The following is a 23,700-nucleotide window of genomic DNA, read 5'->3' on the forward strand; positions in this document are numbered from 1 at the left end:
GCAAAAATCATAGGGTTAAAAATTATTGAAAATTTTAGCTCGAGAAAACGGAGACCTGTTGTATATTTTTGGAAAGCTCTCAAAAAATTAAGATTAGAGATATATTGCAAGTATAGGTGATTTCTGTACCTAACTCGAGATATTAACCCTTGAAAACCGTGTTTTTCAGCCAGAAACAGCTATTTTGTCCAGTTTTTGCGCTTTTTGAAGCTCAATATCTCGAGTTAGGTACTGAAATCACCTATACTTGCAATATATCTCTAATCCTAATTTTTGAGAGCTTTCCAAAAATATACAACAGGTCTCCGTTTTCTCGAGCTAAAATTTTCATTAATTTTTAACCCTATGTATGATTTTCTATCCATCAATCAAAACAAACTTAAAGAACAACTCAAAGTTTTTATATAACGGCGCGAATCTGATTTAACACATTTGTGGAGCAAGAAGCAAAAGTCATATTTTAAAAGAACAAAACATTGCTTGCGAAAAGGAAAGTGACACACAAAAAACAAACCAACAAACAAACACACATACAGACTACGGCTATTAATATATAGATAGTCAAATCTTGTAGGGTCATTTTTCAAAAAAATTTTGCCAAATTCGATTTTCGCATTTCGCCATTTTACCCTACGCAAACGCACCAAATGCTTGAACCACCAAATGCAAGCAACCTTGGTTTACAAACCCAACGCCTTTAACCGCTTGCGCCCAAAGAGACACGGCAGAAATTTCTCATTCACAAATACTTATAGCATGTTATTTACAGACCTTTATTAAGAAAGCTCCCAACCCTACCGGTGCCCCTACAAGGATCCCTACGGGATCCAAAGTTAAATCTTAGGGTAGGCCTTCAGCCTTATATTGTGACTCTCGAGCTGCAACCCTCTGACCCTAACCCTAACTGATAATAACCGAACCCCCGTCTAGGTCCGCGGATTGGAAAATTTCACTTGCATCCTGGAGTATGATATTGTTTGCCAACCTATTGACATGGGAAACTATAAGGTGACCCTGTCCCTGTATGTTTTTTTATTAAGTTGAAGTTGGTTTGATATTCTACGTGTTTGACGTTGGTGCTGAAATTTTGCACAGACAACCTTGAGAATAAACTCTATTGGCTTCCAATAGTTTCCAATTCTAAAGATAACCGCTCTCCCCCACATGAGCCCAACTTGTCATTCCGGCCGAAATGAGGTTTGAGGGTTACAAATTTTTAGAGGGAGCCACACTGCGATGAAGAGTGCTGAAATTTTGCACAGACACCTTTGAGAATAAACTCTATTGGCTTCTAATAGTTTTCAATTCCAAAAGTAGTCACAAAAACTTCAAAACGCAAATTTGAGAATATCAAACGAATATCAAACGTCAAACGTAGAATATCAAACCAACTTCAACTTAATGTTTTGTTTTTGCCCAGACGGTGTCAATCGACAAATCGAATGCCGAACCAATTGAACGCAATTGAACGTAATCGAATCGCAATCAAATATTCCCAAGGATTTGCTGTTCAATTGCTTCAATTACTTTCGCTTACTTCAATTACGTTCGATTGCTTCAATTACGTTTGATTGCTTCAATTACGTTCGATTGATTCAATTATATTAGATTTTATTTGCATTCGTATTGTATTTAAGCGCTTGGCTGCCCACTCTAAAAAGGCTCCGTTATCCACTATAATTTAATCACAATCAAACTCATCGAACATAATCCTGTAATTGTAATCAAACAAAATCGAAGATTAATCTCATGTTTGGGGCTCTTTCAGAAAAAAATTGATATAGGGGGGGGTGGACGACTGGAATTTTCAGATAAAAAAAGCACTCGGAAATCCAGTCAATTTTTCAAAGTGCTTCGGAAATTCTGCTCAATACTTGGAAATTCCACAGAATTCCATATAATAATATCGTCAACTGCTCTAACTTGGGACGATTGGTCAAAACATGGGACTGGTTGATATCTGGCCTGTATTTTCACTTACTCTTAAATCTCTTTGACAACAAATTTGTTTTGATAACTCCACCAAGTTTATCTATCATACTTCTTCGTTCCTCTTAGAGTGCACAGACACTCGCGTGTGCAGGGGGGGGGTCCATGTACAAAAAAGCAGCATGTATCATGGGGTGGGTGGGTGTTTTCAAAAATTTTTTGCTGTTTTGTACTTGTGTACTATACACGGGGGTGTCAGGGTCAAATTTCTGATTTGCTGTTTAGTATACTTGTACTATACAGGGGGTGTCAGGGTCAAATTTCGGATTTTCTGCTTAGTATTTGTGTACTAAAAAGCCAAAATCAAATCAAATTGTGATTTATTTTAGATTTTTGTCAAAAAATTTTTTAAATTCTCAATTGTTTTTGTCAATTTTTGAGAAAATTTTTTTATGGGAAGAATAAAAAACTTGCCCCAAAGTTTCAAGTTTTTTGGCTTGAAATTTTTATTTCATGAAGGGGTGTAGGGGTATATTTGGTAGTTTTCTGGATAGTATATTGTACTATGTAAGGAGGGTGTTGGGGTATATTTGGCAGTTTGCTTGGTAGTATATTGTATTATACAGGGGGTGTCAGGGTGTATTTGGGAGTTTTCTGGATAGTACTGAATAGTAAATTGTAAAATATAGGGGATGTTGGGGTGTTTTTGGGAGTTTGCTGGATAGTATTTTGTACATTTTGTACTATAGGGGTCGGTGGGTGTTTAAAATCGAAATTTTGATACATGCCGCTGTTTTGTACATGGACCCCCCCCCCTGGCGTGTGTTCCACTATGGATTTTTTCCAAATTTGATTTAAAAGCCTACTCGGTGCAAAAGAGAAATCATGTATTTTTCAACACTCCGTTCATTAAATCAAATCAAATGACTTTGGAGGTTCGGTGGAATGGTAGCCGAATTGCCGTCCCATGTTCTGTCAGATAGTCCCAAGTTAGAGCAGCTGACGGTACACCGTTTTTTAGGAGTTGCTATCTCCACCGTGTTCCACCGTGAAGGCGTTCGGTAAAAATGAGCACTTTAGTACTGTGGAAGGTTAGAGGAGTGTAAACATTAACAATTTTTTCTATCAGTCTAATCTTAAACTGCTATATCAGGATTAGAAACTAGGCTAGTATTACCTCTTTTATCTTTCCCTTTACAACAATACAATACTGACAAGTTGACACAACACATTGACAAGTAATCCCTGTGAGAGAAGTTTATATCGAAATCTGCAACAAAAACAAAAGCGGTTTCTTCTACTGATTGCTTTCCTTCGCAGTTGTTTAGCAAATTTCCACCAATGAGATTGCATTTCACACGGACCTTCTTTTTGGCACCCGTTGCCCCTCAGTGCCTTGCACGACAGGCGGCTGTAAAATCCCACCTTCATATTGTTTCAATCCATGATCTGTAGCTTAGGTTTTTTCTCATCTTCAATTTACCAAAGAAAGGGGGAATTTTGATGCGAGAGTTTTTTAAAAGAAGAACTTAAAATCTTAAATATTTTCATTTTGAAGAATAGGTGCAAAAAAGTGAAACATTGAAAAGTTTAATTTTTACTTGCATTGATCGAAATGGGGGATTTGGAAAATTTTCTATGTTTAGTTTTTTGCGCAAATCCCTGTAACTATGGGTGAGCACCCCGTTGCTAAGATGTTGGCTTGAAATCGAAAATGAAACCACTCAAAACGAAAGTAAAATTGACCCTTACTCAAAATCCCGTAATCTTGATATACAAGTTTAAGTCTATACTGTCTTTCCTTTAAAAAGAATGATTTAGATATTTGAACATGATATCAATGATAATTTTATGGATTTCTCCTGAAAATTTCACAAAAATTCATCTAGAGGAAAAGAAATTATGATTAAAAGGAGTTCTTTACCTACCATTTCTTTGCTAGGTTTCCTTACGAGAACCGGAATTTTACCTACCGTTTTTTTACGAAAAGCGAATTTATGTTATGACAGTTAGTTACTTGACTCCCAAGCAAAAAAATGCGCCGCAGAACTTGTTGGTTGGTTGTTTAGCTTGCTGCTGCAAATTAGCAATCAGTCATTTTGTTTTGTTTCAAGATTTTAGTTGTCTTCGGAACTTGATTCAAGTAACTCTCACTCTCGTTGCAAATACATCCTGTAGATGACTGATGTTGTTCCTAGTGTGACTAACTGACTGTATCAGACTGTATGCCAGACTCTATAATTTTATGTTGAGATAAATTTTTTTTCTAAAATTTTGAGTCTGGACACCTAGGCTAGCAACCCCCTTTTTGAAAGAGAGGCAGAGCTAGATCTCTTTTCTATCTTGGAAAACGGCCAAACTGCCATTGCATAAAACAACCTGCCGTTGGATTAGCAGAAAACCAACCAGTAAAAGCTGGTCATTAAGATTGTGCATAAATCGAATTTATCAAACTTTACCGGTATTTTTTGGTGATGACTGGTTGGTTTGGTAATCAAATAATCATTCAATATTGTTTGATTGAATTCAATTGTTTAGTTCGGTAATCGAACAGTTTGATTGACATCGCTAGCAACTCCATAAGTCATGTAACTTTTGTTGGTGTTAAACCAAATAAATTCATTTTTCCATCAACTTTGAACCCTTCTAACTTTTTTTTCTATGCTAAAGAATTCAGGTTTTTTTTTCTGATGGCTCTTATATTGAAATTCTACTTTGTTTCTAATTCAGATCAAGATATAAAATGTCATATAAAAGAAGAAGTAGATCTAGATCTCGAAGTCCTATTCGGGATAGAAATCGAGACAGAAGCTACAGTCCAAAATATGATCGCAGCAGATCCAAAAGAGACCGATCAAGAAGTCCTGATTCTCAAAAATCATATAAAAGAAATAAAGACAGATCTGATTGGGGAAGAAACAAAGACAGATCTGATTGGGGAAGAAACAATATGGACACAGAGATATGGAGAGCTGACAGGGATCGAATAGCGGAAGATGGGGTATCTTATGTTTGGGGTTTCTCACCTAGAGCTCCAAGTATAGATTCAGAAATGAATGATAATAAAGACTCGTCTGATGAAATGAGTGGAAGGGAATCAAAAGATAAACACAAAAAGAAGAAAAAGAAATCTTCAAAGGACAAAAAAAGTAAAAAGAAAAAGAAACATGGTAAACATAAGAAAATGAAAAAGAAAAAGTCGTCCACCAAAAGTAGTGACAGCGAAAGTTCTGATTCTGAGAAATCTGTTAAAGATAATGCAGAAGATGAATGGACTGAAAGAGCCACTTCAGCCAATGTAAATATTGGTCCCCTACCATTATCTATTGCAGAAATTGAGCAAACTACTTCAAAGGACTATGGTGAAGCTTTGCTTCCTGGTGAGGGCGAAGCTATGGCTAAATTCGTACAGGAAGGAAAACGTATCCCCAGAAGAGGAGAAATTGGTTTGACAAGTGAAGAGATTTCTACTTATGAAGATGCTGGCTATGTTATGAGTGGTAGTCGTCATCGACGTATGGAAGCGGTCCGTTTAAGAAAAGAAAATCAAGTATACAGTGCAGATGAGAAACGTGCTTTAGCTATGTACAATAGAGAGGAAAAAGCTAAACGTGAAAATAAAGTACTTGCTGACTTTAGAGAATTGGTTCAAATTAAAAAAGCTTCTGCAAAGAAAAAATAGGGATCATCTTAGTCAGTTTTTAACCTATTTTATTATAGTTTTTATTATTGTTTTCAATTGACTACTTTGTACACAACTTACAACAAATACAAAACCACTTTTGGACTTTTTTCTCTTACCTGTATTTCAAAATATCAATTTTGCTTATTTTTTTACTTACCACAAAAATGGTTAAAAAAATTTTCACTTCATATTTTGTATCAAACTTTAACCTTCTCATGTTTTGTTTTTCTAGATTAGTATAATGAACTTTACAACATGGTACAAAGAGATTTGCACTGAACTAACAAAAAGTGGTCAATTGAAACAGCTTGAAAATGAATTTGTTGGGCAAAAAGATGATTTTGGCAGGGTATCCGTTTTACTTTCAAAAGATGTCTTTTTCAAAAGGCTAATTAAAGAGTCATTCAATGACAAAAACAACAAGCAAAGCGAGTTATACCGTACAACAGGCAACAAGTTATATAGTGCTGCTTCTTATCAAAGTGCTTTGAAAGCATATACTCGTGCTATTAAGCTAGCAGAGCCAAATACAAGTTATGCTTCTCTAGCTTATGCTAATAGATCTGCTGTTCTGTTTGCTTTGAAAAATTATAAATTATGCCAAATTGACGTTGGTTTGTCTTTTGAGAATGGTTACCCTGATGAACTTCACTTTAAACTTTACGAACGAAATGGAAAATGCTTTTTTGAACAGTGCTTTTATCAAGATGCTGCAAACTCTTATAAAGCTTGTCTCAATTCATTGAAAACTGCAAATCTTAGCAAGAAACAGCTTAAAGAGAAGATGGATTCTATTGAGTCTTTGGTAAGTAATTGTCCTTTTGAGGATGATCAAAATACAGAAAACCTTAAATCAATGTTGTATAATTTCTTATACAACCCTCTTACTCCTGTTATCGAGGATAAGAATTTAGTATATCTAAGTGCTAGTCAATCGTTTTCCATCAAAAGTACTCAGTCACAAGGTCGATATGCCATTGCTGATCGTGATATCAAAGCTGGTGAGATAATTATTGCAGAGAAACCATACGCATTGCAATGTTTATCTGAAAGTTTTGAAACGCATTGTTATCAATGTTTAACAAGATTTATAGTTGGTTATCCATGTCAATGTTGCAGTACTGTGTTATACTGTTCATCGGAATGTCAACTTTTATCTTGGAAATCTTCTCATCAATATGAATGTAAATATCTTCAGATGCTTATCAATGATGATATTGGTTTAGGGCACTTAGCTGTCAAAGTCATTCTCAAAAATAATTTAGAAGAACTACGAAAATTCAATAGTATCTATACTGAAAGGGAAAATGATTCTGGATTAAATGATAAAGGTGTTTATGATCCTCAAGATTATTTTTGTCTGTATTCTCTGGTTGGTAACAGTGAATCAAGGAAGCTGTCAGATCTTTTCAAACGTAGTATCATGGCTGTATTCTTATGTAGAATATTACAAAATTCTGGCTATTTACCTTCTAATTCATCCGAAGAGGATTTGGTGATTGTTGCTGGTCATCTTTTGAAGCAGATACAGATGCTTCCTTGTAATGCACATGAGATTTCTGAAGCTCAACTCACCGGAGATGATCTAGCATCAAATGAGCTGAAAGAAATTGGATCAGCCGCATACACAACTTTAAGCCTCCTCAACCATTCGTGTGATCCTTCAGTTGTGCGTCATTGTTATAAAGATGTTTGTGTAGTTCGTGCTTTAAAACATATCTCAAAAGGTCAGGAAATCATCGATAATTATGGATTTTTATATGCTGTTGAGGAAAAACATGAACGACAGCTTCACCTACTAGACCAATATTATTTCAAATGCCAATGTTTACCGTGTAATGAAAATTGGCCATTATACAGTGAGTTGGCTGATGATTTACCTGTTTTCAAGGAGCTAAACGATTTAGAAGTTGTGACATATTTTAGTGAAAATTGGCAAATGAAATTTCAAAATGCAATGGAAAATGTGTTGAAAGGTCAAGACATTGCAAAACATCAAGAATTTTTGTTGAACTATTTAGATCTTTTAACGCGCAAAGCCAAATTGCCAACAATACATGTGAATAACTGTCAAGAGATTGTAAAACTGTGTTTTTCATTGTCAGCTAATTTTGCTAAACTGAAATAACTTTTTTTTTTTTTTTTTTTTTTGAATTGTTTGTAATTGCATTTTTTTATAAGTCATGTATTTATATTTTTAGAAATTTAATACAACTTTTTTTGAATAATGATGAATTTGAATATTCCACATGTCAAATCTTCTTTCAGGGTTGTAAATGAATCTAAAGCGAGACTAATTTTTAAAGCTGTTTCATGGACCCAGATGAACCTAAATAGATTGAAATAGAAATAATTAATTCGCTGAATTCCACTAATTAATTACTACTAATACTAATTAATTTAATTCTCTTACTCTTACAGACTCTTACATTTCCACTTGTTTAGCCCATATATAACTTAAAACTGATCTCGTTACTGTGCCCTAGTTGTATCACATTTTAAGCTTTTTTCACATGTACGTAAAATTTACTTAAGACCTTGAAGGTTGGGGAATTTCCCTAAGCCTACGTAGTGTTTTAAGGCCTTATGTGGAGTTTGCTTACGTTTAAAAAGTTTTGAACGGAAGGAAAAGTCACGTAAGACCCTCTTAATCAACAGAAACTCTACATAATATTACTTTTCGTTATATCTTAAAGTAAAATTTTACGTGCATGTGAAAAAGCTTTAAGAGTGATAAGTCTAAACTAAAATTCTTGAACTAGTGTGTAATTAAAAAATTAAAACCCATATTATGTAACATGATTTTTTTTCTCTATTTTTCAGAAATAGTAATGACAGTTCGTAAAAGATACAATGAAAACAAGGCTTTAGAACCATCACAAAAAGTCCAGAATGTCAACCCAAAAGAAAACAACAACTACTTCCAAAATCCTCAAAATTTCTTCACAATGTCCTTAATGTTAAGGATATCATCAGTTCTTTTAACGCAAACATTTTTCGTACCTGATGAATATTGGCAAAGCACCGAAGTGGCTCATCGTCAAGTTTTCGGTTACGGTTATTTAACCTGGGAATGGAAAGCTCAAATACGATCATATCTCTACCCGTTCATATTTGAAATGTATTTTCAACTACTAAAAATTTTAACTGTAGATTTTTATGTTTTGGTTAGATATGGGCCACACTTCATACAAGCAGTACTAACTGCATATTATGATATTTCACTTCAAAAGTTAACATTGAATGTAACAGACAATCTTGAAATAGCTAATTATTCATACTATCTGAATTTAATGTCTTGGTTTTTGTTTTATACTGGCTCAAGAACATTGTCAAATGTTGCAGAAATGTGTTTTTCAACTATTGGTTTATCATTTATTTCTTTTGGAAAACCATCTGATGTCAACTCATTGGTTTTTGCATTACTATTTGGTGGCATTGGATGTATAATACGACCTACCTGCTTCCTGATCTGGATACCTTTAGTTTTTATTTTACTCTTGAAAAACGAGATTCACATTTTGACTTTGTTGAAAGCTTGTTTTATAGCAGTTCCTGTTCTATTGGTGTTACTATTTGGTATTGATTTTTATTTTTATGGCTCATTTACTGTTGTGCATTGGAATTTCTTACAGTTTAATATTTTGGAGAATATTGGAGAATTTTATGGAGCTCACTCATGGCATTGGTATCTATCACAAGGTTTACCCGTCGTCCTTGGTGTGCAGGTTTTGTTTTTTATTGTTGGTGTTTTTTGCAGCGGACCAAAACAAAAGACTTTGCTATGGATTTCAATGTTTTATATCTTCGTACATAGGTAAAAATCCGGATCAGGGTTCTCAATTCTTGACACTCGCAGGGATTGATAAGATTGTAACGAAATATATAGAAATTAAATGAAAGTTGTTCTATCGTTTGAGCTGTATCATTTTAACAGAGATTTTTATCTACAAACTGGTAGTCTTGGGTTTTCTTTTTTCTACCTGGACTTGGATATCTTATAACTTGTTTCCATAGATTGACTCTTTGTAACTACAATGGAATCTTCATAACTCTAACTTCTATTACACATCTATTTCATTAACTCAAACAAGTTGGCTGGTTCCTCCAGTTAACAATACCTTATAAACCTTACTCTATAGCTATAAATTTCCATAACTCGAACAAATTTCTGTTGCCCTATTACATGTTCGAGTTATGGAGACTCCAATGTTCAATTTTGTTTGTTTTTCTTTCAGCATGATCGTACACAAGGAGTTTCGTTTCTTGCTACCTGTGGTACCCATACTATTATGTTATGCTGGCCAAGGTTTCAAGTACCTCTCAAAATACGTTTCCCCAAGACTACTTTTTCTACTTGTTTTACTATTGAACGTTCCAGTGGCATTTTATTTTGGTTTGATACATCAAAGAGGAACCATAGATGTGTTACATTTCATTAGGCAATCAAATATTGAGGATGAAGATGTTTTATTTTTAATGCCTTGCCATTCCACACCATACTATAGGTGAGAAAGACCTCATTATTGTGACTGGATTCACTATAAATGCAGTGTTCTTGGTTCTAAAATTGCTCTGTAGACCGAGTACACGTTTTTTATAAGAACAAACTATATAAGGCTTCGACGGCTAAAATATTAAAAACAAGTTAGAACATTTAAAGGCTTCACAGTCTCCAAAACACCCGATTTCTTAGGAAAATACCCCCACCCTCTATAATTCACGGGTCATGAAGTAGGTTGGCGTCACTCGATGTACTTTTTAAAATATTGACGTCACTTTGATAAGGTAAAACACGTAGAATGCTTGGTGGGATATGAGCATTTTAGTCTCCAGAAATACCTTCTTTTGATGGATTTGAGCTTCTCTATACCGGCTAATAATGTGATGAATGTTATCAACTTGAAATATGTTTCTTTGTTTCAGTTATCTCCATCAAAATATTGCCATGAGATTCTTAACATGTGAACCAAATACTGAGGTTGATTATCTGTGTGAAAGTGACCAGTTTTTTGAAAACCCTTTTCAGTGGCTTCAAAGGGAATTTCAACCCAGCTCACTCATTGTGACTTATGATAGATTGCCAAAGGTATGGTCTTTTGTTTATTACACGTTTTTTTTTTAAGAAACACACTTTTAAGAAACATGAGGCTCAGAATGCCTAAAAACTAAGAATCATTTAAGAAACATGCTGAGGCTGAGTTTTTCTTAAGAACCTTCCAATCCAGCCTTCCATAAGGCTGATTATGGCAAAAGGTTTAGAAATATTTAAGGCTCAAAAGGGCGATTTCTTAAAAAACGTGTATGGCTTTTTATTTTATGTTTTGCGCGATGAAGGAAGGGTGCACTTATTCTAAGGTATACATTCACTCACGATCGTGTTCAAAAAAGAATGACAAAATTCAACTTTTTTAGTGACGATTTTAAAAAGCCTATAAAATGTGATATTTTGTGGCTACAGTTAAAAAGATTAATTCCCACGTCCCAAAATGACAAAAATTTCTTTTGCATTTGAAACGAAATTTCTAGTGATCTTCAGTGGCTAGTAATTAGTCTTTAAAGTGTGTGAAAGATTGTGGCTAATTTTTTGAGTGGCTAATTCTACCAACTAATTTCAAAAAGGTGTAGCAACTTCAATTTAAAAGATCAGTCACCCAAATTTTGCACAGGTTATATTGAATAATAAAGTTTTGAGATTATGTGAAAAAATGAGGGCTATTGATCCTTGAAAGTGAAATAATGTGGTTAATAGACTTAAAATGCACCCAGAGACAAAAGTATTGAATAAAAAAGTATAATCGTGGAATTTGAAATTTTTTTGCTTGAGATGATACTTATTGAATGGTTTTGTTTTCATTTTCTAAGGATACAGCATCAGAAATGTGAATTTAAGTGGCTAAATACTCCTTGCAATTGTGATGTTTGACTTGAGGAAAAACGTTTCAACAGGCATTTTACGTACTGACTTTATTCACCATGTAAAAAAGCTGTAGTTATGAAATTTTGGGATATTGTGCTAAATATGTGGCTAATTCCATAGAAACACTTTTTGTAATACTTCCTGTATGATTTTGTGTTAAAATGTGTGGTTATTTGCATACTTAGTAACTAGTAGTTTTACTTCATTTTAAGCCTTAATTTATAGATTTTCCCTGTCATTTATTGCCACCATTAATCACATATCAATTTTAAAGAAAGGCATGGAAGGTATCAAAAGAAAGCCAATGAAATTTTCGAAAGTTTAAACAAGGTTATTTTTTTCACTCACGATGTGAAAAAATGTGGGTAGCCTTTTTAACAATCCGGAAATTTTAGTAAGTCTTTTTAGCCACGTAGAATCACAGGGCAACTATTAATTGATACTTTTGAATTCAGAAAGTGAAAATTTGATCATCAAGCTATAGTCTCATATAATTCAGGTCTTTGGAATTCTTTTGTGAATGGGTGTGGCTACCATTTAAAATAAGGACCTTTTTTCAAAAAAGTGTGAATATTAGCCGCATGATTTCACAAATTAGTAAGTAAATACTTCAAATATGTTCTATTTTTTACTAATTTTTCAAGAACACCAGATTCATTATTTTCATCACTACTATTTATTTGCTATATTGTTTTTTTAATTATTGAAAAAATTTCAATACAGCGAGTTCGAGCCACAATTTTTCACATTTATCACTTGAAATTCTTTCACATAAGTATATCTTAGAAAAATTCAATCTGTTATCTTCAACTTTGAACCAGTTCCAAATGTGGATATTCAATATGTGCTTAATTGAGGCTATTTCAAAAAATGATAGAAAAAGGGTAATATTAGCCTCAAAACTACACATTTTGATAAAAAAGAAATTCCAGTGAATTCCTAGAGTCCTAATCTACAATCCTGTATTTTCCCCTCTCTCATGAAACATTTGCTAAGAAGTTACAAGACATTATCCAAAATCAACAAACCATCTGGATAAGGCTATCACTGTGTCTTACTAACATTCTGCCGACTGGTAGTGTGAAGGTTTTGATCACAAACTTGCACGGCAATGGACTGTGTTCGAATCCAAAGCACTTCCAGGTAGGGTGTTGGGAATACCTTCGCCAAATACAAAATATTTACATTCGAGTCGTCTGTATTGGATTGGAGAATCTTCAGAACTTTCTCTTCCTCCTCCTTCGGAAGTACCGAGCTTATGTATGTGTGTTTTTCTGCGACGGAGACGGTAAGGTTCTAATTTATCTACATTCTGACTGACTAAGGACGACGGTAAATCTGCACTTTCACCGTCCTCGATTTTGCGGGTCTTTCCAAATCGCTTCAGTCACTCTACCGTCCTCAAAAGTGCAAATACATAAAATCGCTAGTGTTCTATTTCTAAACGGACAGAAAGTTTTGTTTAGACTCCCACCGTTCACATTTTCTAGCTTGAAATCAAATTATTCATAATACAGGCTGCATAAAGATTCTCGTCGCACCTAAATTCATGATATGCACCATTGTAATGTGTTCTGGCATTACAACACGGGCCCAATAAATAGCTGATTGGTTATAAGTGACGTAAAATCAATCAATACGTCACTTGCAACCAATCAGCTGTTGGGTCCGTGGTAGACATTGTAATGGTGCATATCATGAAATTGCCCTCCTTATTCATGATATGCACCACTGCAATGTCTTCTGACATTACATCACGGAACCAATAACTCATTGGTTGGAAGTGACGTAAAAGCAGTCAATACGTCACTTTCAACCAATCAGCTATTGGGTGGAACGGAAGACATTGCAATGGTGCATATCATGAATTACCATTACCATTTATCAAGACACGGGACACGTTTTCTCTTCTGACGTATATCCTATGTTTTCTTAAGTCCTACTTATGAGATAGCTTGCAGTCTGTATTTAAAAATCATGACATTTGGCACGCTTTCATCTTTTTTATTTAGGATGCTAAATGGTTTTTGAGTGAAAGAAATTATACCATTGTAAGTATAGTCGAGTCGATTTTGTTGTGGGTATGTATAGTGGCTTCATTTATTGTAAAATCCTGGGAATATTATGGTCATACATTTATAACTTCTTTTAGGAGGTTCCTTGAAGAAAAATATGTTTTAATTACTTAAGTATTTTGGAAATCCTCGATTACATCTAACTAATTAGACTACTTAATTCTGATTTGAATTCTCGTGCGCAGAAAATGCAGTTTTTTTGTTGAGTATTCTAAAACCGTCACTTTTTTATATTTATCCAGGTGAAAACGTTATTTCACACCCATCTGCCAGAAGGAAACATTGGAAACTATATCAACATTTATTCAAGATGACTTGAGATGCAACTAAAGCTTTGGCAACTTTCGAAAGCCTTTTTCTATCATTTCCATGTAACAATCAAGCAGAATACAATTTGTTCAAGTTTTTTTGTGTCATATTTTAGTCCTGCTATAAACCGATTTCGTGTGACCTTACTTTCATCTACGAAAGATGAGAATATGTACATGATGATATAGTAACATCTTGAAAACTCAAAGCCTTCAAATATATTTCGCTTTTGGACTTACGCATAGTTTTGTGTTTGTTTTTATTTTGTTTTTATTTTGTGAGTGAAATTTATGTCAGTTAGGAACAGGCAGTTTTCCTGAGTTTTGGTTGAAGATGGTTGACTGGACTTGGTCGATCGGTCTATTAAGGGAAACTTTTCAAACTGTTTAGGTTGAAAGCGAAGTTAATTAATTTTTTGTGCTTATATTTTGTGAGTGAAATTTTTGTCAGTTAGGAACAGACAGCTTCTGCTTGCTGGAGTTGGTTTAAGAACGTTCCTAATTAGGTTTTATTGAATTGGTCTTTTAGGCCCCTTTTAGGGGAAACTTTTCAAACTGTTTATTGACATTTCAGCTAATTTGCTTTGTTCTATCTCTGGTCATCTCCTTCAATTTCATCTTGTCTGTGGTCCCTCTGTAAAACCAAAGAATAAAAAAATCTTCCGAAAGGACTGGAAAAACTTATTTTATTTTAGACTTTCTTAATATTGACTGGGAAGTGAATTAACTTTTGTGCTTATATTTCTAGAAGAGAAAAACAAAAATACAAAAACGAATGACAAAATATAACAAAAAGAAATTCACAGTCTGAAGATGGGAGAGCCGATGGAAATTGACGACTCGCTTTACAGGTTAGTTTCAATGCACCTCTCAAACCTTTCAGTGGTGTCGTCAGCTTGTTTGTCGCCTAGTATTTTTTAGGCATAAGTAAGTCTGAGGCTACAGTCAGAGGCGACCCGAAGCCTCCTCTTTCGATAGCTATCTACCCGAGGGTAGGGGAGGGCGCCACTCTTTCTCCCTGGATTGCTCCACTTACCCTTGATCCTTCTCTTAATTGCTAGGCATCAAGCAGAGAGACATCAAGTACCATTTCGGGAATCTTTGGTATGACCCGGCTGGGGGTTGAACCTACAACCTTGTGAACCGCAGCCGGATGCTCTACCACTGCACTACGGTCGCTTTTAAAAAGTTCAAGATTCCTCTCTAGTCTTTTGGTTTTAATTTTGTGCTCTCTTTTTTGCCATGCGGGTCTTATTCTCATTGAGTGTTAATACACTTGAGTGTTAAGTTAAACGTTTATACACTTTGTACCTCGTATTTTCCACTTTGATCCTCGTACTTTCCACTTTGAGCCTCGTATTATACACTTTGGACCTTCTATTTGTTTTTTCGTTTGTTCAGTCGTCAACGATACGTCCTTGGTGATGGAGCGATGCATAAATTATCTAAAGCCAACGTTCTGATTATTGGTCTTGGAGGAGTTGGCGTCGAAGTTGGTAAGTCACTATAAACTGTTTGTTTTTTCTTTCACCAGTCAAGAGTTATTGATTTTATGTATACTTGAGACATTAGAATTACTTCATTTTTGATAAACTGCTTTAAAAAACATAATCCGATTTAAATTCGACTTCAAATTAGCTGTCAACCCCCTTCCCCCACTTTTCGTAGGATCCCGGGTGGGGGGGGGGGGGGTCAGTGGGTTTACCAACTGACGGTATGTGCTGTGAAAAAAATTAGCTTACAGTGCATTTTTTCAAAGTGCAAACTCTTTTAAAGCAAAAAAATCAAGATTTTCGAGCTAGATTTGCTGAAAAAATAAAAGTTACAGTGCATTTCTGATATTTTAAAAAACATACCCTTGACCGCGGCACATACCCGTCGGTCAATTTGCCTGACTACCTTATCGGCCCTTTTTACGCCGGCCCTTATTTGCGTTATTTTTAGGCTCTTGGCGTAATAAGGACCGGCGTTAAAAGGACCGGTGTAAAAAGGGCCAAAATTTTGCAAATTTTACTTAAAAGTGGCGTTAATTTTTGGCCATTTTTCTTTATGTAAAGAATTTTGGTTATATGATTCGAAGATAAAAAATTATCCATAAAATTGATTTTCTCCATATCTAAAACTTCGCAAAAATCAGTGATTTTCAATGGAATTTTTAACAGTTTACTACTGAAAAATGATATTTGAATGTAAATTGAAGCATAAATGGCCATTGTAACAAATTTTGGCGTTATTTATGGCCCTAATTGGCGTAAGCCCAAAATCAGGCTGTGGCGTAATAAGGGCCGGCGTTGAATTAGGGCCGGCGTGAAAAGGGCCGATAAGGTACCCCCTCCTACCTTCTCCTCCCTCCTAAGATCCTTTACTGAGAAGATCCTTATTTTATTATTTTTCATAGCAAAGAATGTTATTTTGGCTGGCGTGAAGGTATGCTTTGTTTTGTTTAAGTCAACTCTCGCTATTTCGAACTCGAAAAGAGAATTTTATTTGTTCGAATTACAGAGAGATTCAAACCAAAGAAAGAATTTTAAGAGGGGTTATCCTTGACGAGGACTGGGAATTAGCTCGAATTATAGAACACCTTTTTGTGTTTATTTTCTTTGAACTTATTCTTAGATATGTAAGCCTCTTCTTACTGATGCTTCAAACAACATTTCTCCTTTTTGAATATTGGTGCAAGACAGTGTTCAAAGTTCTGCTGTCTCAGACGTAGATTTTTGTCTCAGCGAAATATAAAAAGAGGCTCTTCTGTCTCAAAATTCTACATAACTCACCAAAAGCAAAACTTTTTTCTAAGCTCCATCTCGCACGAAATGATCTTCATTGACCACTGGCTTAATAGAGCGGAATGTCTTTAACTCGAACCTCTGTAACCCGAATGTCTCCTTAACTCTAACAAATTTTATAATCCCTTCAATTAACAATGCTTTATAGGCCTTACTCAATAACTTGAAATTTCCTTTACTCGAATAAATTTGCGTTCCCCGTGCGTGTTCGAGTTATGAGGATACCACTGTAATAGCGCACCGCGCTGAATCTAAAAATATATTTTATTTTTGACATATTAATCATTACTCTCGATGTGTTTGTACGAGCTCCAATTCCGTCAATCTTTGCGTTAATCTCTTTTGCACGTTAATTGTATCATTTGACAAAAGATATATAAGAACTTGCACGTATCTTTAATAGAGCCGCATTGAATTGTGGGATTGTAAACAAATGTCAAACAAAGTGAAAAGTAATAATTATGACGTATGCGTTGCGCAGCGCTATTGATATATCCTTCCTTTTAGTCAGTCACACTCCTGGACAACACAAAATGCACCATAAATGATTTGGGAACCCAATTCTTCCTCCGTGAAAGTGATGTCGACAAACCAAGGTAAATTTGACAAATTAATTCCCCTTTATATACTTACCATGGACCTATGATCTTTGATGTTGTTGATTTCGCAAATAAGTGAGGTTGCAGCCATGTGGCAGTTAACGGTTACGCAAAGTCTTCTTAATTGTTTTGCAAAGATGTCTCCACTTACACCCTTGAGCATAGAGTGATAAGGTACAATTCCTAAGTGTTTAGTATAAGACCAATGTTACGCATTTTAGTCAAATGGTTTACCCTTATTTATTCGTAACTTGGTTTCGTCGAAATATAAACTAGTATCTTTAGCCGCCTTTAAGAATTCGAGGTCGGTGTTTTTGTGCTATTTAATACAGTATGCCCCGGGGGAAAAAGACAGAACATGATTTGCATATAATCAAGGAACTCGGTAAATAAAAAAATTCAAGATGGATACGTACCTTATTGGAACTAATTTTCGCGGGAACTAATATTCGCGGGCGAAAAAAAAATCAGAAAAATTGCATTTCGCGGGTTTTAATTTTCGCGGCTTTGCCCTTTTTGGACAAATTTCTTTCATTTTCCTAGGGATTTTTCAATTTTTTCCATAAAGTTGGAAAAAAATTGTATTTCGCGGGTTAAAAAACCGCGAAAAACGCTAAAATTGATTCCCGCGAAAATTAGTTCCAATAAGGTACCACTTTTTAAGACCTCGTTACCTTACTCAACTTATTGATGGACCAAGTTTCTCAATCCTGGCAAAGCAAAATCTTTGATCGGAGTTTTTTTGAAAAGTGGTACCCTAATGGCGGCACTACTCAATAGCGGTGTAAATGCATCGAGAGTGGGTAGTAGTAGTACTTTCCCTCAAATACTTTTGATGAGCTAGCGTCGTTGGACGTTAATTTTTAACATTGCAATGGCTTCTTCTTGGGTACCAATCCTCAAAAAACCCCAATCAAAGATGGTGGATATAGCTTGGTCCAGGTATATATAAAGGTCAGTGACTGTAATAAACGTCACACTGAAATCGAACTCGATATTCTTTAAAATTCACAATTCCATCCATTTCATTTTTCCAGAGCAGCATCATGTTGTCAACGTTTAGCTGAATTAAATCCTTACGTTAATGTGACCATCATTGAAGATGACTTGAACGCTAACATCAATGTCCTCAAAGATTTCCAAGTAATTTCTTTAGCGTTTTTTACTTGTTCAAAAATCGTCACTTTCATCCTCAGCCTAGTCTACGCAATAGACAGCTCCAGGCTCCAGGAAGTGAAGGAAAGATATGACATAGTCTATCTCAGCCTGGTTCATTTCAGTTTCAAGACTAAGCTCTATATATACAAGTTAAGAACATGTTAAATCTTTACGGACTATAAAACCCCCAATATCTTAGGAAATTACGCAAAAATATTCTCAAAATACCTTATCGGGGAAAACTTCGTCGGGGAAAAGTGACGAAATTTCGGCCAAGTGACGAATATTTTTCCCCGACGAAAATTTTCCCCGGCCTTAATGCGTTTACCAAAACCAGCAAGTGACGAATATTTTTCCCCGACGAAAATTTTCCCCATGAAGTTTTCCCCGATAAGGTAATAAAATTAAGAACATTTTAAGAACATCTGTGGGCTTTAAAAATTTTGGAAACTCTTATAAAAACGTGTAGAACCACTGAGCTTTATATATACCCTGAAGGAGGTTTCTCGAACTAAAATTTTTGATAGGTGTTTTTTTTAAGCTACCCAATAGCGCTGTTAATACATCGAGAGCGCTAGATCTACTTTTTCTCGAATAATTTTGATGTTGTAGCGCTGTTGGACGTTAATTTTCAACACAGTAACTGCATCTTTGCGGGCACCACTTTCCGATTAAAATTAGCGGATATAGTTCGGTCCAGGGTTTAAAAAGGTCAGTGGTAGAACCCTCTAAAAATTTCTGTTCTTCATTTCTTCAGTATGTTTTTGTGTTTCAGTGTGTAGTAGTAACGGAATGTACTTTCGACGAACAAATCAAATACAATGATTTCTGCAGGAACCAGCAACCAACTATACCTGTAAGTACATTTGATTAACATAGCGTCAGCCCCCCTGCTGGTTATGGGGAGGGCTACACCCTAAATTTTTCCCAAAAAAGGAGGTGGCTGGAAGTACACTACCTATATGGGGGACCTATGTACTTGGGGAAGCTAAAATCTCATCACTTAACGTGGGGGACTAAAATAATTCAGCTTAATAGTTGGCTTCAATTAATCAAATTGAAGTTCACGAATCTGCAATATTTTTATAGAAAGTGTGCAAAATATTTTATCTTAAATTTAGAACTGAACGCAATTTACATTGGAAAACCCTTTTTTACTGGATCAATTTTTTGAAAGTGTCTAGGGTCAAAAGTCCTGGGGACTAAAAAAAAAATTCATAAATCTTTGGGGGGACTTCAAACTCAGGGGGACCTAATTTTTTGCCTGGGACCTAAACCCAGGCTGACGCTATGATTAGTACCTGTAATTGATTTTTCTTCTCTAGACTCTTAAGACTCATCGCACAGAATTGATGTTACTCTTTTTGTCATCTGAAAAATGAAGTCGTTGCATTGTTTTTCGCGCGAGTTCTATTTTCTCCCAATCAAATTGCGTCACCGGCGTCACGCATTCGAAAGATTCGAAAATGTTGCAATCAAAACATTGAATTCATTTGTGAGTTTGGTTTTGAGAAGAAAACATTTTCTAAAAATTTTAAACCTAAAATATTGTGATCTTATTCATATTTTGAAAAGACTTTGAGAAACAGAAAGTTATAAAATTTATTACATTGAGATATGATTGTAAGACGTATGTATATATGGAATTGGAATGCTTTGTTTGCTTTAGTTTTCACTACAGACTTTCCTCCCTTCGAAATTCAGTTTTCGATGGGAGCCTTTATTTATCTCAACTTTGTTTTTATTAATGGTGATTCATTTTTTGACATCAAAAACTCCCAAGGATAACCAGTAAGTTTTATTTATTTTGGAGGTAAAAAATGCTAAAGAGAATGAGTAGATATGTGTTGGTGATTTGTAAAATAAAGAGACTTCTTTTTCGAAATTGAAACGTGACGTTAAAATTGACGTTACAGCATTTGAAAAAGATATAACTTCAAGGCAAAAAAATCGATTAAAATTGGATTACAACCTGTACTATTTTATACATCATTTTTTAGCATTTTTTATCCTCTTTCACTTGCGATGGGTGGGAAAATTGTCTAAATATACTTAAATCTCTGTCATCATTTTTGTCATTAACGTCAGAATTTATCAGCCTTTATTTTTTTTTGTCAGAGTGACAGTGCCTATCTTTAGGACAAAAAAGTCGATGGAAATTGTCTTAACCGATACATATATTTTTACACCGTTGAAAAGAGAAAGGGCTGAACTTTCTTTCTAGAGGGGTGGGAAATTGAAAGCTACTCAATTTCTATCGTTCCTGCTCTCTTAAAGTTTGTCAAATTTTCAAAAACGTATAAAAAAAGTAACCTTTACATTATCGCTTCAAACTTTTTTACAAACTTACAAATCTAAGCAAGTTTGGTATTTCTTAAAAGAGGACAGATTCAGTGATTCAAAAATATCAAATTTATGTCTCAAAACGTTATACACAGGAAGCAGTGTAATAAACAAGGGGAGGGAAAAATTAAGAAATTTGCAACATCTAATTTTTTGACGTCAAAAATCTACGTCAAAACCCCCGGATTTGTTTTATGTCAAAAATTGTAACGTCAATTCTGCGCGATGTGGAGTTCTTTATATCCATGTAATACAGTACCAGGATAATTGCAGTTTGTAGAAACTTCTGTAAGACGTTAATTTCTTACTTCCATTATTGTTTGCTTGGTTTGCGTATGTTTAAATTGATCGCATGCTAGACTACTTAACTCTATTAAGCACATTTATAGCGGGGCTTAGACTGACTTTTTAGTGAACATGTAATAAACTTGCCAGGGACATTTAATATTGACTGGTGTATATCTAATCCAAACCAAGTTCAACAACTTCCTTAATAATCGCCTAAATGCAAGCACTTCTAATAGTGAGTTTGATAAGTGTTCACCTATCAGGTTTTTAGCGTTAGTTCAAGAGTACGAGTACCCTTGCGTTAGAAAGGTTGGAGAAATTTCTTTCTAGTTTCTTAGGGGCTTTAAAGTCAATGCAGTGAAATATAAAACATGTAAAAGCCAGAGATAATAAATTATATGCTTCGTAGGGAAATATTGCATTGGTGGTACTTTTAGATCTAAGTTTCTGTAGTACGTTCTGGCCCTTCAAAACCGGCAGGCGTGTATGCACGGTTTGAATTTGCCAATCTAACGAGGCCCAGACTTAAGGCCATAACTCTTGACCACTTGATTTAAAAGGGCATAAACTGAATGCTTTTAGAAAGAGTATAAGAATTACTTTCCAATGGTACTAAAACCATTGTCTAAATCTCAAGGCACAAGCTTTCATGCTAATTTGAAATTTTGGATTTAAAAAAAAATAGTTGGAAATTTTCACATTTTTCAGAAAATGTTGGACGCTGGAAAGATTAAAAGAGACGGCTTTATTTTTATGCATCTTAAAACTTGTAAAAGATGGTGGACGTAATATAGGCCGTGTATTATAAAGCCCAGAATAAAAGGTAAAATTTTCACTCGATTCTACTACAGTTCAAAGTAGTTCAAAAGCTCAGATAATATCTAGAATTATGTTTTGATTCTATATTGGGTCAATCGTGACGGAGTTGGAAGTATCGACTGAAGTCGTTTATAATGCGTGTAATACAGTAGTATAGCCGGCATATAATAATACAATTATTGTTACGCGATTTAGTTTGTATAAAATCTAAAATATACTAAAATTTGTTCCATTTATTACTTTTTGCTTTGAATTGATCGTCTAGCTTGCTAGATTATTGGAAGTAGGGAGTTTATGTACCTTATCGGCCCTTTTTACGCCGGCCTCTATTATGCAAAAAAATTCAATTTTTTTCTATTTTTAGTCCGGCCTTTATTTAATTCCGACCCCTTACACCGGCTCTTATTAAAAAAAATAACACCAACAAGGGCCTAGGTAAAAAGGGCCAATAAATTATACTCTTGAGGGCGGTGGACTGAATGAAACGATTTGGAAATCGAGTATGGAAAAGTGTTTAATTAGTGTCATTCTCAGACAATCAGGATCTAGACAAATCAGAAGTTAACCGTCTCTGACACATAAAAGACACTTACATAAAGTGGCTAGTGAGAAATCATCAATATCGGAAAGAGGTAAATCTTGTCAGTTGAAAAATGAACCCAACAATTACTTTCTTCAATTCTTCGTAATAAAAGTTAGATAAAGTCAAATAATTACAAATAAGTGTATAAAAACAAGCTAGGATAAAGTAGAATGCGTAATGTTTTCGACAAATTAAACCCCTGCTAAATTTTACACAATTGATCCATCGCCAAATTGAATCCACATTAAAATTAATCCACTTAAGGTAAAAAGCTTCCTTTTTTTAAAAATAAACTACCTGGAGACCTTCATTCTATGGCATAAAGTAGGTCCGTATTGTCTGTGTTAAAATTCAAATATTTCTGTTTGTTTACCCTCTTACATTACATTACAACGTACACTAATGTTACAAAAAAAGTTAAATTTACAATACAATACAATCACGTTTTTCTTTTTCTTGAAGATGCTCGGGAAGTCCACCCAATCGATTTATACAAAACTCGATATCTCGATCAATGTCGATCTCAACCCCATTTAATTTCAATGTTTCAGCATTCATTTTCTTTTGAAGTTTTTTCACGATAAAAAGAATAGTCAAAGCTTCTTCGTGTTCTTGACGTAATTTCAAATGCTTCGCCATGAATAAAGCCTCTCTTAAATCATTTGGATGATATTGTCTCTTTAGCTTTTTGAAGAGCTTTTTCGAATGTTTTGAGGCTTCTTTATAATCATTTTCACGAATGAAACAACAAATATAAAGTATTCTGCATCGGAATTTCACTCTCGTTAAATAACTTGTTGTTGATTTACACCTAGGATCAATGAAAGACAACAATTGCTCTTTAACGAAATCAATAGTTTCAACTTCGTTCAGAATCAACATTTTACACAAACTGTCGAGATGGGAAAACAAAGGTAACGCATCTGCAAATTGACGGAATCTCTGGTAAATCTCTGCACATTTTTCGTATGCTCCTGTATCGAAAAGAGCACGACCGACTTCAGATAATGTGATGTCTCCTTCAACACATGATTTTTGATCAGCATCGAAAGTCAAAGAGTTAAAAATCTTCAAACCTTCCTCCGTCATTCCATTCAATATCAATAAACACGCAATCAACGTTTTACAAGGATACCATAGATATGTCAAGTCTGAATATTTCTTTATCAACTGTAATCCAGCATCGTAGTTTCCAAGTTCCTTATAA

At 34.7% G+C, this 23,700-nt stretch overlaps 4 protein-coding genes across 4 annotated transcripts in view; all 4 read left to right on the forward strand.

Moving 5' to 3' along the window:
* Positions 1-4,652: 4,652 nt before the first annotated feature.
* LOC136806044 (NF-kappa-B-activating protein-like) lies at positions 4,653-5,716 on the forward strand. Its single transcript, XM_067062618.1, has one exon. It carries the CDS (start codon positions 4,673-4,675, stop codon positions 5,609-5,611), a length of 939 nt encoding a protein of 312 aa, XP_066918719.1. The 5' UTR covers positions 4,653-4,672; the 3' UTR covers positions 5,612-5,716.
* Positions 5,717-5,796: 80 nt separating this feature from the next.
* On the forward strand, positions 5,797-7,861 carry LOC136806036 (SET and MYND domain-containing protein 4-like). The gene has a single exon (XM_067062612.1). It carries the CDS (start codon positions 5,856-5,858, stop codon positions 7,740-7,742), a length of 1,887 nt encoding a protein of 628 aa, XP_066918713.1. The 5' UTR covers positions 5,797-5,855; the 3' UTR covers positions 7,743-7,861.
* Positions 7,862-8,437: 576 nt separating this feature from the next.
* On the forward strand, positions 8,438-14,162 carry LOC136806059 (GPI mannosyltransferase 3-like). The gene is made up of 5 exons (XM_067062634.1): positions 8,438-9,431; positions 9,853-10,122; positions 10,541-10,703; positions 13,547-13,585; positions 13,852-14,162. Exons 1-5 carry the CDS (start codon positions 8,446-8,448, stop codon positions 13,921-13,923), a joined length of 1,530 nt encoding a protein of 509 aa, XP_066918735.1. The 5' UTR covers positions 8,438-8,445; the 3' UTR covers positions 13,924-14,162.
* Positions 14,163-14,663: 501 nt separating this feature from the next.
* Positions 14,664-23,700, forward strand: part of LOC136806054 (ubiquitin-like modifier-activating enzyme 6) — a 34,483-nt gene continuing 25,446 nt past the window's right edge. Inside the window, exons 1-6 of the mRNA XM_067062627.1 lie at positions 14,664-14,768; positions 15,319-15,413; positions 16,316-16,344; positions 17,211-17,299; positions 18,340-18,445; positions 19,236-19,316. Of these exons, the coding sequence (XP_066918728.1) occupies positions 14,731-14,768; positions 15,319-15,413; positions 16,316-16,344; positions 17,211-17,299; positions 18,340-18,445; positions 19,236-19,316 (438 nt within the window). The 5' untranslated portion in view covers positions 14,664-14,730. The remainder of the gene's footprint in view (positions 14,769-15,318; positions 15,414-16,315; positions 16,345-17,210; positions 17,300-18,339; positions 18,446-19,235; positions 19,317-23,700) is intronic.

The sequence above is a fragment of the Clytia hemisphaerica genome, unplaced genomic scaffold (genome assembly GCF_902728285.1).
Source record: "Clytia hemisphaerica strain Z4C2 unplaced genomic scaffold, Clytia hemisphaerica genome assembly, whole genome shotgun sequence".
In the NCBI taxonomy this organism is placed as follows: Eukaryota; Metazoa; Cnidaria; class Hydrozoa; order Leptothecata; family Clytiidae; genus Clytia; species Clytia hemisphaerica.

Bases quoted from the DNA above. Each gene is read 5' to 3' on its own strand.
- LOC136806044 (XM_067062618.1), top strand. From the start codon at position 4,673: ATGTCATATAAAAGAAGAAGTAGATCTAGATCTCGAAGTCCTATTCGG.
- LOC136806036 (XM_067062612.1), top strand. From the start codon at position 5,856: ATGAACTTTACAACATGGTACAAAGAGATTTGCACTGAACTAACAAAA.
- LOC136806059 (XM_067062634.1), top strand. From the start codon at position 8,446: ATGACAGTTCGTAAAAGATACAATGAAAACAAGGCTTTAGAACCATCA. The intron at 10,123-10,540 runs GTGAGAAAGACC...TCTTTGTTTCAG, and splicing joins CATTCCACACCATACTATAG to TTATCTCCATCAAAATATTG. The intron at 10,704-13,546 runs GTATGGTCTTTT...TTTTTTATTTAG, and splicing joins CTTATGATAGATTGCCAAAG to GATGCTAAATGGTTTTTGAG.